This window comes from Leptidea sinapis, chromosome 23 (assembly GCF_905404315.1).
Source record: "Leptidea sinapis chromosome 23, ilLepSina1.1, whole genome shotgun sequence".
Lineage (NCBI taxonomy): Eukaryota > Metazoa > Arthropoda > Insecta > Lepidoptera > Pieridae > Leptidea > Leptidea sinapis.
The window spans coordinates 1,066,632-1,078,834 of record NC_066287.1 but is presented as its reverse complement, the minus strand read 5'-3'; the positions used below and the strand labels follow the sequence as shown (position 1 = coordinate 1,078,834).

Here is a 12,203-nt window from a genome sequence, read left to right as displayed (position 1 = left end):
TTTTAAATATCATTGAGGGGCCATCTATAAATTACGTCACACGTTAAGGGGGAGGGAGTCGACGAAGAGTGACATAGTGTGATAAATTTTGTGAAACCACACTTTTTTAAAATACTTATTATATTTCATACATATCTTATAATTTAATGTTGTAATACTTAATAACTACATTAAATTTAAAACTACATATTACATACTCAATAATAACATAAAAATACCTAGTTGCAACTCTGTCTGCATGACTAAGGTTTAATTTGTTTTGTTGGCAGATTTTGAAATAATTTTGTTTTTGTTAGTTCTGCTATTTTGTGCTTTTAAACGCTTTTAAAATGAGAGAAAAAAAAATGATTTAGGTAATATTCATCGTAAATTATATGAAGCATAGTGTGCAGCTAGATAGGGAGAGTCTTACAAATGTGGCCAGCTGTGACAAGGACCGGGGAGGGTCATAAAAATTTGAAATTCACGTGACGTAATTTACGGATCTAAGTGGTCACATCTCATGGCCCATGTTCATATTATATAGATTACCTATTCTATTAAATTAGTGTTTGAGACTTCTCATTGTATACGATATTTATATTTCTCTATAATAGGATATGTACTTTAATTGTATGAGATATTGTTATGCGTTCAGAAAATGAATTTCAATCAATTTCTTTTTATTTTAGGAAACACAAAGGATAATACAATACAATAGCACCCATAAACCACTTGGGTTTGTGTGGAGTACCGTACGTTCTACATTGCAACATTACAGCAAAAAAAAAAAAAAAAAATAATAACAATAGAGAAAACAATAGAAAAAAACAAAATATACTAAATAACATAATGTAATTAACAGGACAATAATCACGAACCAAGACGTATTATTAAATGGTTTTAATTCTTGTTTTCAAACGAACACACTAATCCGCCGAGCAAACAATGGAACCGTTTCAGTGTTCAACTTTACAAGCCATCTACAGGTGTTGTTCAAAAAATATATTTTTAATTTGTGTTTCAAATTTGCCTCTGTAATGCTATCAATAAAAGATGTGTTTAGTTTATTTAATAGCCTCGGAACAATATATTTAGTGGTTCTTTCACCATATGTATTTCTAGCACCAATTGTCTCTAGTCTCTTGTTAGATTTTAGACGAGTTTGAATGTTATGATGTATGTCAATCTGTATGTTTTTATTAAAGAAATGCTCTTTTAGCAGAGAGAATGTTATTTTAGAGTGAACTGGAAGTACTTTACAGTACCGAAATAGTGCGTTGTCTTTGTATTTTTCTCTAATATTTCGTGGTACAATACTTTTTAGAATTCTCTTTTGTAGTTGGAGAATACAATCGAGGTATGTTTTAAAAGATAGATTTTAGACGAGTTTGAATGTTATGATGCATGTCAATCTGTATGTTTTTATTAAAGAAATGCTCTTTTAGCAGACAGAATGTTATTTAAGAGTGAACTGGAAGTACTTTACAGTACCGAAATAGTGCGTTGTATTTGTATTTTTCTCTAATATTTCGTGGTACAATACTTTTTAGAATTCTCTTTTGTAGTTGGAGAATACAATCGAGGTATGTTTTAAAAGTTCTGCCGTAACTACTAATACCATATCCTATTATTGAGTCAGCGAGGGCGTTATAAAGCAGAAGTTTCACCTTTAGTGGTATTCTGTCTTTAATAATAATTGTACACGTTAGCCAGAAATGCTCTTAGTTTTTCACATACTCGACTTATTTAAGGTAGCCAATTAAACTTGCTGTCTATGATCAGGCCCAGATATGTATGTTTTTCAACCATTTCAACAGTGGGGCATTAACATATACTCTTATTTTGGTGTAAGCACAGATGTTCGTGAGCTACCAACCTTTCTCCGTTCGAATGTTGGGTTTTATTATGTGCGGAGCAAATGTGTATATATTTGGTTTTGCTTGCATTTAGAACTAATCCATTGTCATGACACCATTTGTTCACGTTATCTAGATCTACTTGCATTTTTATGAACGCTTCAGATAGGTCTTTATCAGATACAAGTAGACATGTATCGTCTGCGTACTGAAATGAGGTACAGTGATTCAAGACATTGTTCATGTCATTAATATAGGCAATGAAGTATAGAGGACCGATCACAGATCCCTGTGCAATTCCCAAGTCAGCTGCAACAGTCTTACTGTAGCTTTCGTTAACCTTGACACAGTACGATCTATTTAGTAGGTAACTTTCACACCATTCTAAGATTGGGCCACGTATGCCAGTATTATAAAGTTTATTAATTAGCCGTGTATGATTTAATGTGTCAAAAGCGCGTGAAAAGTCGAGGAAAAGAGTACATGCTTTCTGTCATTAAGGGCATATATTTTATCTGTAAATTAAGATTTATCATTTATTTTATCTGTAAATTAAGATAGTAATAATGTCGTGCTTTTATTTGGTTAAAATTCAAATTGGTTATTAGTTATGATTTTATTGTTTATGTAGAAAGTATGTATCTGCTCATTAAAGAACTTCTCGGTAATTTTATTAATACTCGACAACAACGTAATCAACACTGAAAAGACATCTTTTAAGAAAACCTGTGACGTAGTGTTTCTACTTGTAATGAGCGCATACAATAGACTTTGAGTACTACTGCCATGAAATAAGGTGCTAATTTCAATGAATGTTTTAATATTATCTGTAAAAGTCATGTATATGTCTATACAATGCCGCTCGGACTTTTTTTGCCGACCTTTTAATAGGTGATTGGGTATAGTTATTTATTGTATGTCAATGCGTTTATGTAAAATTTTGACATAATTAAATAAACCATTATTGTGTCTTTAAAAAACAACTTAAATACAAATCATCATGACAATGTTTCTCTCCATATTCTATGTATGGAGAAAGAACCTCGGTATTGTTTTTAAAATCTGTGGCGTCAGCATGACTGACGTCACAATTGTTAACTTGCTGGTGACCACTCAAAATTGGATCATCGAAAGAAAACTGCACGTGTATTTGATCACCTTCGTATATTCCACAGGCAGTGTAACAACGTCCCATAGCGGTCGGTACAGTACGACAGCCTGTGCTCGAATGCCTCGAGTGGAGGAAGAGAACCCCCTGTGTGAGGGCGGAAGGAGGGTGTCAGGGCAGGGCCCTATACCCTGGCACTTCTTCTCCCAAGACGTTGGGAGAGTCACTTGATGATATTTGGGGTCGTCACTACTTGCTTGGGGCACAACGATTTTGTTTTTTTTTTTTGATTGATTTTTGATTTTTTTTTTGTTATGCCTTAGCTCGTAGCTTAGTCTGTCAGTCTGTCAGTTTTCGCTTTTTCCGGGGTCTTGTGGAGTTTTCATCCTCCTCTTCAGTTACGCAGTCCCTTGAGTACGCCTTCATTTTTCGTCTACCCTCCTCATCTGGGGGTCTTGCATGTAGCGGGGCAATTCCTATCAGATGAGGGTGTGATGAGGCGTCTGTTCGCAGGAACATGTCTGTTGTAATCCTTCTTACGAAGGCGTCTAAATTTTCAATTTTTAAATCTTTTGCGATTGTTGCGTTTCGTACGTAACGCGGTGCCCCCACTATGGCACGCAACGCAAGGTTTTCTTGTGCTTGCAGGCGATTCCGGTTCCACGCTGTGAGATATGGGTACCAAGCTGCTGCTGCATAGGTCAGTCTGGACCGTATGTATGTTTTATATATCATCAGTTTTGTTCCTAGTGGCAGCTTGGACCTCAGGATGGGCTGGAACTTGGCCCGAGTACCCCTCGCCATCCCAATGGTGTTGTCTATATGCTTCTTGAAGCTGAGTCTCCGGTCAATGGTTACTCCCAGGTATTTGACGTCCGGCCTCCATGGGAGTTCCTCCGACATCAGCTTCAAGGGTGAGGGTAGTTTCGTATTTCCGGTGATGATCGCCTGCGTTTTCGTCAGGTTCACAACTAATCGCCATTTCTTCAACCATTCTGGTAGCGCTTCTAGTGTTGGTTGGAGCCTTTTTACTGTAAACTTAGGTCTGTAGGAGGATGCGTAGAAAGCTGCATCATCCGCGTATAGTGCTAGCTTAGCCTGCCCAACGACCGGGATATCGTCAATATACCAGGCATAGCAGTGCGGAGAGAGACAGCTTCCTTGAGGTACTCCGGCTCTCACTGGCCGAACTGCCTCGAGTGTTAACAGTGTGACCATATTTATAGGGCTCGGAGCACGTGGGCGTGTTTTCGAATAATGATTTTTAACAATATTTTTATATTACGATGTAATCAAATTAAACATGATTTTCTAGGATAAAATTATTAATATTTTTATCCTCGTTTTTATAATAGGTGTGTTGCAGTATTTGAGCCGATATACATTATATATATTTTTGTAAACCCTGCGGGCTTTGTAGAGCAAACATGAATAGCTCGCAAATTGCAGCTTTTTTTTCCTACTTCTTGACACTTATCCTTATATTTTGGATACATTGTATATCTTTATAAGCTGTAGCCTATGTGTTATTCTGATGTGTAAGCTATATTATTGTAAAGTTTAAATAAAATCCATTCAGTAGTTTTGCGTAACATACACACACACTCACAAACTTTTGCATTTATAATATTAGTAGGATATAAGTAGGATTAATCGTTATCGAGAGATCCTATAGTAGGGGAATCGATTGAATTTAATTTACGACCAAATATAAAATACCCGTAGAATATAATTGGTGGTGTCGAGTTGGAAGCACTGGCGGATGTTTGTGAAGTTGTTGATTTACGATTATCGTTCCAAACGTGAATGGGTCATTTTTTATTTGAAGACGTGTTGTGTCCGAATGGCTTTTGAGTTTTGATTCATTCCAAACTGAGTATTTTAGTTTTGAAAAATTATTGAAACTGCCGAATATGCGTCCTTTATTTAATTATAATATACGAGCTTATTTCAACTGTAATAGTTGTATTAAAATCCATTTCTAACATTATCTTACTTTCGATGGTATGCCTATCTCTTAGGGATAGACCCACAATAAACATTTTTTATCTTTTACTTTATAAAAGAAATACTATTTATATACGAAGTGATTTTAAGCAATACAGCATTAATCCTTGTCCAATTTAGAACCTTAAATATATTGTTCATTTAATATAGACCAATATGGCCCTTTAGAGCATGAAATTTAAGTAAATATCTTCGAAGATATTCCATTTCATCCGGAAGATGTCCACTGCTGAACAAAGATCTCCCTCAATGATCGCCAACCTACTCCGGCGATCTTGTGGGTGGTCTACCTACACTGCGTCTTCCGGATTCGATGATATTACAGATTAATAAATAATAGTTTAAAAAAAAAATCTAAAGAACACGGTTTATATAAAATTCAACAAAAAAATAGAAAATAAATTTAAATTGAAAATAGTGTAAAAAAATATTATAAATACTTTCATTATAAAAAGGCGTGGGATGTTGAAGAATTATTATTTTAATAATATCTTAAAAAGCACCCCTCGCTTTTTTTATAATGAAATATATAATATTTTTTTACACTATTTTCAATTTAATTTAATTTTCTACTTTTTAGTTGAATTTTATATAAAGCGTGTTCTTTAGTTTTTTTTTAACTATTATTTATTTTTCATTTTTTAGTTAATTTTTTTAGATTGAATGAATGGATTTTAATATTTTCGAATAAAAATATTTTAGTTATATTGAATGATCACTTAATTCAGCTATCCCGAGATCCCCGAACTAGCTCTTATAATAATTAGCTCAGTTAAATAAATAATGAATAATAAAATTAATAAATAATGATATCAAGTAAAGTTGTGAAAGAGTCTATCACACAAAGTACTTTGGTAAAATTTCTTATTAATGACCGTATGTTTACATGCATACAAAACATATTAATATTAGCAGCACATATATTTTTGACAAACGAGTTTACAGACGTGCAAATAGTTAATGATATTATTGAGCTTAAGCATTGATGCGCAGTTTTTTATATCGCCAGCGAAATTTTAAATAAAGTACTCCATTAACTATGATTAAAACAAGTTCTGTTAAAATCTTGTTGTCATAATAATCATATTGATATTGCTGCACCAAAGTCGTGATATAATAATTCATATACTTAAATTAGGAAATAACCCCACTAACTAAAGATCTGTACTTGGATATAAGATACTATGGGAGTCCCGCAGGGGTTTATTTAAGAACCCTTTCTATTCTTATCTAAATGAACTCCCAACCTGCCATCTAAAAAATATTTTTTTTTATGGAAAAGGATGACAAACGAGCGTACTGATCACCTGGAGTTAAGTGATCACCGCCACCCACATTCTCTTGCAACACCAGTGGAATCACAGGAGCGTTGCCGGCCTTTAAGGAAGGTGTACGCGCTTTTTTTGAAGGTACCCATGTCGTATAATCCCGGAAACACCGCACAAGGAAGTTCATTCCACAGCTTTGTAGAACGTGGAAGAAAGCTGCTTGAAAACCGCACTGTGGAGGACCGCCACCGCCGGGGATGACCCCACCATCTGCATCCCCACCACGAAGAGCTGTTTCACCGGATTCCTGCCGCCAAATTCCGCCTTCGCACGACACGCCACAATCCGGTGAAACAGCTCTTCGGAACACTCCCCATGATAAATGCGGTAGAGGACACACATGGTTAACATTATAAATGACATTAGATACAAGTACTGACCCGGCAAACATTGTTATGCCTTAATATAAATTAAGTAACCGGTGCCCGCTCATTGTATCGATTGTCAAATGTAATGAAATGTCGTTGACTTTTTTGTATCGCGAATATAAAGGTATTTCTAAACAATAATGTTATCTTTTTAAAAGTGATAAGAAAGTTGGAGTAGATATTTCAGATCCATAAAATATAGGTTACGGATAAGTAATCACCAACAAATATGTACGTAATACTGATCGGTTAAGTAGTTTTCGCAGTTTGTATCAGATTTGACTATGAATGAACCATATTTTCTCAAATGTTTTTTTTATTGCAGGAGCTGACAATGTAATCCGCCAAAGTAGTAACAAGTTCAACAAAGTAGTATTAAGTTCATACAAGATACCAACGGCGTATCTAATAATTTACTTACTCTGTGTTGAAGATCCTTGTCCCCAGTTTGATAAAATGGTGAAAGCCAAAGATATGGGAATGTAAATAGCAGAAATGAATAAACTGTAAACCAAACTAATTTGTGTTTTTCTTATTATCAACTTAGCTTGAAATGAATTTATTATTTCATGAATTGAAGGGTTTTATGCGTGTATAAGTAAAAATAAATCCTTTAACGGATCTTTATCGTGGTAAACAGATGGACTACTAAGTTATTTGTTGTCCAGAATGGATAACCCGCATCCTCGTCGCCTATTTCTGTTGTGAAGCAGTAATGTGTAAGTATTACTGTGTTTCGGTCTGCTGATGTGCGCCGTTGAAAGTGAAATTAGCATCTTATGTCTCAATGTGACGAGCGCAGTTTTTGGTCGCTCAGAATTTTCGGGTTTTTCAAGAATCCGGAGTGGCACTACATTGTAATAGTAGGGCGTATCAAGTATCACCAGCTGAACGTCCTGCTCGTCTCGTCCCTTATTTTCGTAAAAAAAAATCCTTTATCTAATTTCCAGTTAATGGTAGTTTTCCTATTACAGAGCATAATGCGACTCAGATCGGCACAATGCAGAATTGTGCTGATGCCTAATTGGAACGTGAATTAGTTTTCAAATGCACCAGCAGAGTGCGCTTAATCAGTGTTGAAAAAAAAATGTTCAAAGATCTAGCAACATAATAATAAAATAAGATGTTGTCTTCTTCATTTTGATAAAATGTTAACTTCCACGAAAATCTTTACTGTCTGCTTCGCTCACGCCATTGCAATGTTGGCAAAAGTATCTATATTTCTGTAAAATAAAATTTAATCATAGTTTCGAATTCTAAAATTAAATTGAATTCACATTAAATATTAAAAAAAATGGTCAATGTTGAAAGCTTTAAAAATGTTTTAACAATAAACAATATTACTAGCCATAATTGTATTAAAAATAAAATTTCTACAAAAGCCAACATAAAGAAAAAACACTTGTTAATTTTCTGACTGTGCTCGATTGAGCAAAGCGCTGCTGTAGTTGAAACATTCAACGTTGAGCATTATGCCGCTTAAAGGTACGGACAGACGTGCTCATTACTAGCACGAAAGCATGCTTTTATTGAGCATGTGTTCATTAGTAGCACGTGTGTACTGTATTGAGCATACTTATTTAGAGCGTGCTTAAAAATCAACCGACGTTTGATTTTCCAGCATGCTACCTGAGGCGCGGGTAGAAGGGGGCGTGCTCCGAGCGCATCTGAACAGATTTGCTTATTAGCATGCTATTATCGATTTGATCTCGATCCGAGGCCGGCGACTATGATTATTTTATATATCCATTTTGTCCAAGAGCCTGGTGCCAAATAGCAGCACGTTTGTCCGGTACGTTTGCTTTGAGTATGCTTATTGCTGGCAAATGTGAACAGTTGCATGAGCATGCTAACTTTAAGTATACTTAAAAGCACGCTTTTTTTGAGCGCGTCTGTCCGTACCTTAATGCGCTTTAGTGCTGTAATTGGAAAACTACCATGATCACCAACCAAAAGAAAAAGTGTGTGTTGTACTAACCTATGTATGCACGAATTAAGTTGTTGAGCCAAGGTTTATTTAAAAAAATATATTTATTTAAAAAATTACATCGCAAGTCTATTATAACAATAATCTATCTACTAACTAATTACAATCCTTATATAGCTACTTACTTTAATGCTTACAAATAAATATTCCCCACTCTAATGTAACCTAAAGCTTATTTGGGTAGGGCTGTCACTCTTAACTCACGCAAGAAGTTCTTTGGCGTAATTAAATAAAATCCTTAAAATAATGATTCCTTGTGCTATTACGTTTGTAGAAAAAACAATATTGTGAGAAATAGGATTTAAAATACAATAATTGAAACTATTATTATACCGCATAATTTAATTTATTATTTGATATTGATATGATTTGATAAATTATTTTTTTATTTTAAAACTTGTAAGTACTTATATAGTGTACATAAATAATTGAAATTGTACCTACCTATATTGAAATTTATTTAATTCTCGTTCATTGGTTGACGTTCAGTAGACATACTTATGAGTTACAAGAGTCTTGGTAGCTGAAGTATGATACAAAGGGTCTGGTTGGCTAACTAACGCCAGGGTGTCGAATTTGCGTGACGTTGTGCGCGCCCATCGTAATTCATTCTGATAATTTTTCTCTAATGCTGGGCCTACAGCGAATATTTGCCTTCTTTATGACCGCTTGTAATTTCGATAGTCAGTATTCCCAACCGCCTAGCAAGGCGAGGCATTAAATGTTGTCGAAAAGCGGTAATACAACAAATGTATTAGTTTATGCGATATTATATACGATACTTTTTTTTGCCCGAGAGAGACCTGCATTGCTAGTGTATAAGGCATATCCAGTACTATCAACCGCACAGTAATACACGTAGGATATATGGGCGCAAATCGCCACCTACCGTCAATTGTTTGCAACTATTGATATTTATGTTTTAGTTTGTCGTTAAACTGAATATATTATTATTGATATATCGCAAATATATAAGATTTAAATACAAATAGCTATTTGAATGTTTTGAAGATGTTTGATGTTTCATTTATTGTTAAAATACTTAATTGAATGTGTAAATGTTCAAATTAATTTATATTAGAATTAATACTTATTGTTATTCTGTAAGTCTTTCTTAATTGTATTTCGAAATTTGCTTGCAGCGCCATTTTCTTACTTCGTAATGTTTGTTCAAATTAAATGAACAAACTATTTTTATAACATTGCTACTGTTAACCAAGCCGTGTGATATCGTCTCACGACGTTCGTGACCATTAAAAACCTCATTTGTTTTGAAATCCGGATCGAATAAAATAATCGATCGAAGTTAAAAACAAGCGCAGCATTCCACACCCTCTTATTTCCGTGATTTAATTCCTTGAACGATTTTGAAGGTCAGTTTCGTGATATAAAATGATGGTACGCTGTGTACAGCTTTTGATGATGACGAACAAGAGATCAGCTAAATAATTCAAAAATAATTTTCAATGTAAATCCCAATATAGATTTGTGTGGAATTTGTTCTTTTTCATTGGTTTTCTGTGAGTAGGTGAGTTGCTTTTTAGAAAACTTAAAGAAGAAATTAAAATATTCATATTGGAATAAAGTAATCCGCTAACGATACCGTAATGATAGTTAGCTTTTATCAATTTTTGTGTAGAATTTCACGAAGTGTTACCGTCCTTTAAGGAAAGGTTTCGTGAAAATATACTGCTCATAAGAGGTGTAACGCTCATAAAAATCTAGTTTACGTATCTAGTAGTAGTTTGAGGAATTGCATTATTTCTCGCCACCCTCAATTGCGTACAAATTAAAGTTTGCGTAATTGTTCGTGGTTTGAATTAAAATTTTCATGTGTGAAAATAATTTTAACAGTACCGTCAATATTAAAAAGAGTTAGCCTTTGTAAGTTAAATCTGTATGGTTTACTTTGCTGCAAGACGATAAGTGTTGAACGATTACTTATAGCAACACCTACATTATCACAGTACAACACATGAGAATTAAGTTGTTGTAAATATTTAAGTTTTTACGAATTAAGATCTTAACAGCCTAATATTATCTTTTGCGACAAGACTATTGTTACGTTAAGGAATGTTATATCTAGTGAAGATTTATTCCTATCTCAAACGTAATGCCTACTGAGCATGTGGGAAGCTTTAAGTTGATGTTACAGTTCTAATTATTAATACTTTTAAATAATTTTATTAGCCTAGGACGCCGTGTGATGTCCTGTGAAGTATCAGTAAGTTCTCAAGACACACGATGAGGCTTACGCGATGGTAGACTGCCCCTGAGCGGTTACTGTGTGTTAGTGATGTAGTTGATATCTTTCATATCAACCTATTGAAAATTTTATTCAGATGTGATCATTGTCCAGTAGGGTTGCTTATTTCGGTCAGGATTGACCGAACGAGCGATCAGTTTAGTCTGTTGATGATAAACCCGTAAAATTTGTTAAAAGATAGTGAATTAATGGAATAATCAAGACTCAAACAATTTTTATAAATTATGTTGAATCGCATGGCGTTAAGAATGTCGTTGCATTTTACGAAATAACTTTAATGTTTTTTTTTTGTTTTTTTTCATGTTCAATGGATCCAACTGCGTGACGCTGATTCCTGGTGTTACAAAGTGGCACCTGAATTTGCCGCTTTGCCTGGTGTTATGCGCAACAGATACGGAAAAGGATGGAGCATTGGCATGGGCGCGATGTGTGCTGTTTTATTTAAAAGCACTTTCACCCCCAAGTGGAGGAAGGTTTCATCTTAGATTCATATTATTGGATGCTGCCTTCGATTGCGCTTAGGAGACCGAGGGTGCTTCAACTTCCTTTGCGGATTATGTAGATTCCATATGATAGAATATGTGTTGAAAATTTGTGATTTGTGATAAGTTTTTGTAATTATTAATGTGTGCGTGAAATTTATTTTTCCTATCCAAAGAACCTTCCTAAAACGCTGGCAGGGCACCATGCGTATCCTTAAACCTGGTCTTGCGTTGGCTAGATCCCAGGATGGGTATTGCCTTTTTTTTTGGCTAGATCCCAGGATGGGTGATGCCTTCTGTTTTGGCTAGATCCGATGGGTGATGCCTTCTGTGTTGGCTAAGATCCCAATATGGGTGAAGCCCCGTCTGGTATTGTCATAAAAACAGCGCAAGGGACGCGCTGGAGTCAGCATGGCCGTATGGGCGCAAATCGCCACCTACCGTCAATTGTTTGCAACTATTGATATTTATGTTTTAGTTTATCGTTAAAATGAATATATTATTATTGATATATCTGAAATATATAAGATTTACAAATTTAATAGACACTGTTTTGACTGTTTGAATGTTTTGAAGATGTTTGATGTTTCATTTACCTATTGTTAAAATACTTAATTGAATGTGTATATGTTCAAATTAATTTTTATTAGAATTTATATTGTTATTTTGTATCAAACTTTATTATTTTATGCAATAAGTCTTTCTTAATTGTATTTCGAAACTTGCTTGCAGCGCCATCTTCTTACTTCGTAATGTTTGTTCAAATTAAATGAACAAACTATTATATAAATCATTTGAAGTTATATAAATTCACTAAAA

The 12,203-nt window shown here is 34.5% G+C and overlaps 2 protein-coding genes across 9 annotated transcripts in view; one reads left to right on the top strand and one right to left on the bottom strand.

Annotated features, from left to right (window-relative positions):
* Positions 1-12,203, bottom strand: part of LOC126971353 (uncharacterized) — a 109,037-nt gene that overhangs the window by 32,671 nt on the left and 64,163 nt on the right. The window lies entirely within an intron of this gene.
* The window catches only part of LOC126971467 (nascent polypeptide-associated complex subunit alpha), a 115,545-nt gene that overhangs the window by 50,369 nt on the left and 52,973 nt on the right, over positions 1-12,203 (top strand). Inside the window, exon 6 of one of the 2 annotated variants that reach the window (XM_050817794.1) lies at positions 6,975-7,018. The exons of the other annotated variant lie outside the window; for it this stretch is intronic. Within the exon in view, the coding sequence (XP_050673751.1) occupies positions 6,975-6,989 (15 nt within the window). The 3' untranslated portion in view covers positions 6,990-7,018. Of the gene's footprint in view, positions 1-6,974; positions 7,019-12,203 lie in introns of those variants that run through there. 2 annotated transcript variants of the gene reach the window in all.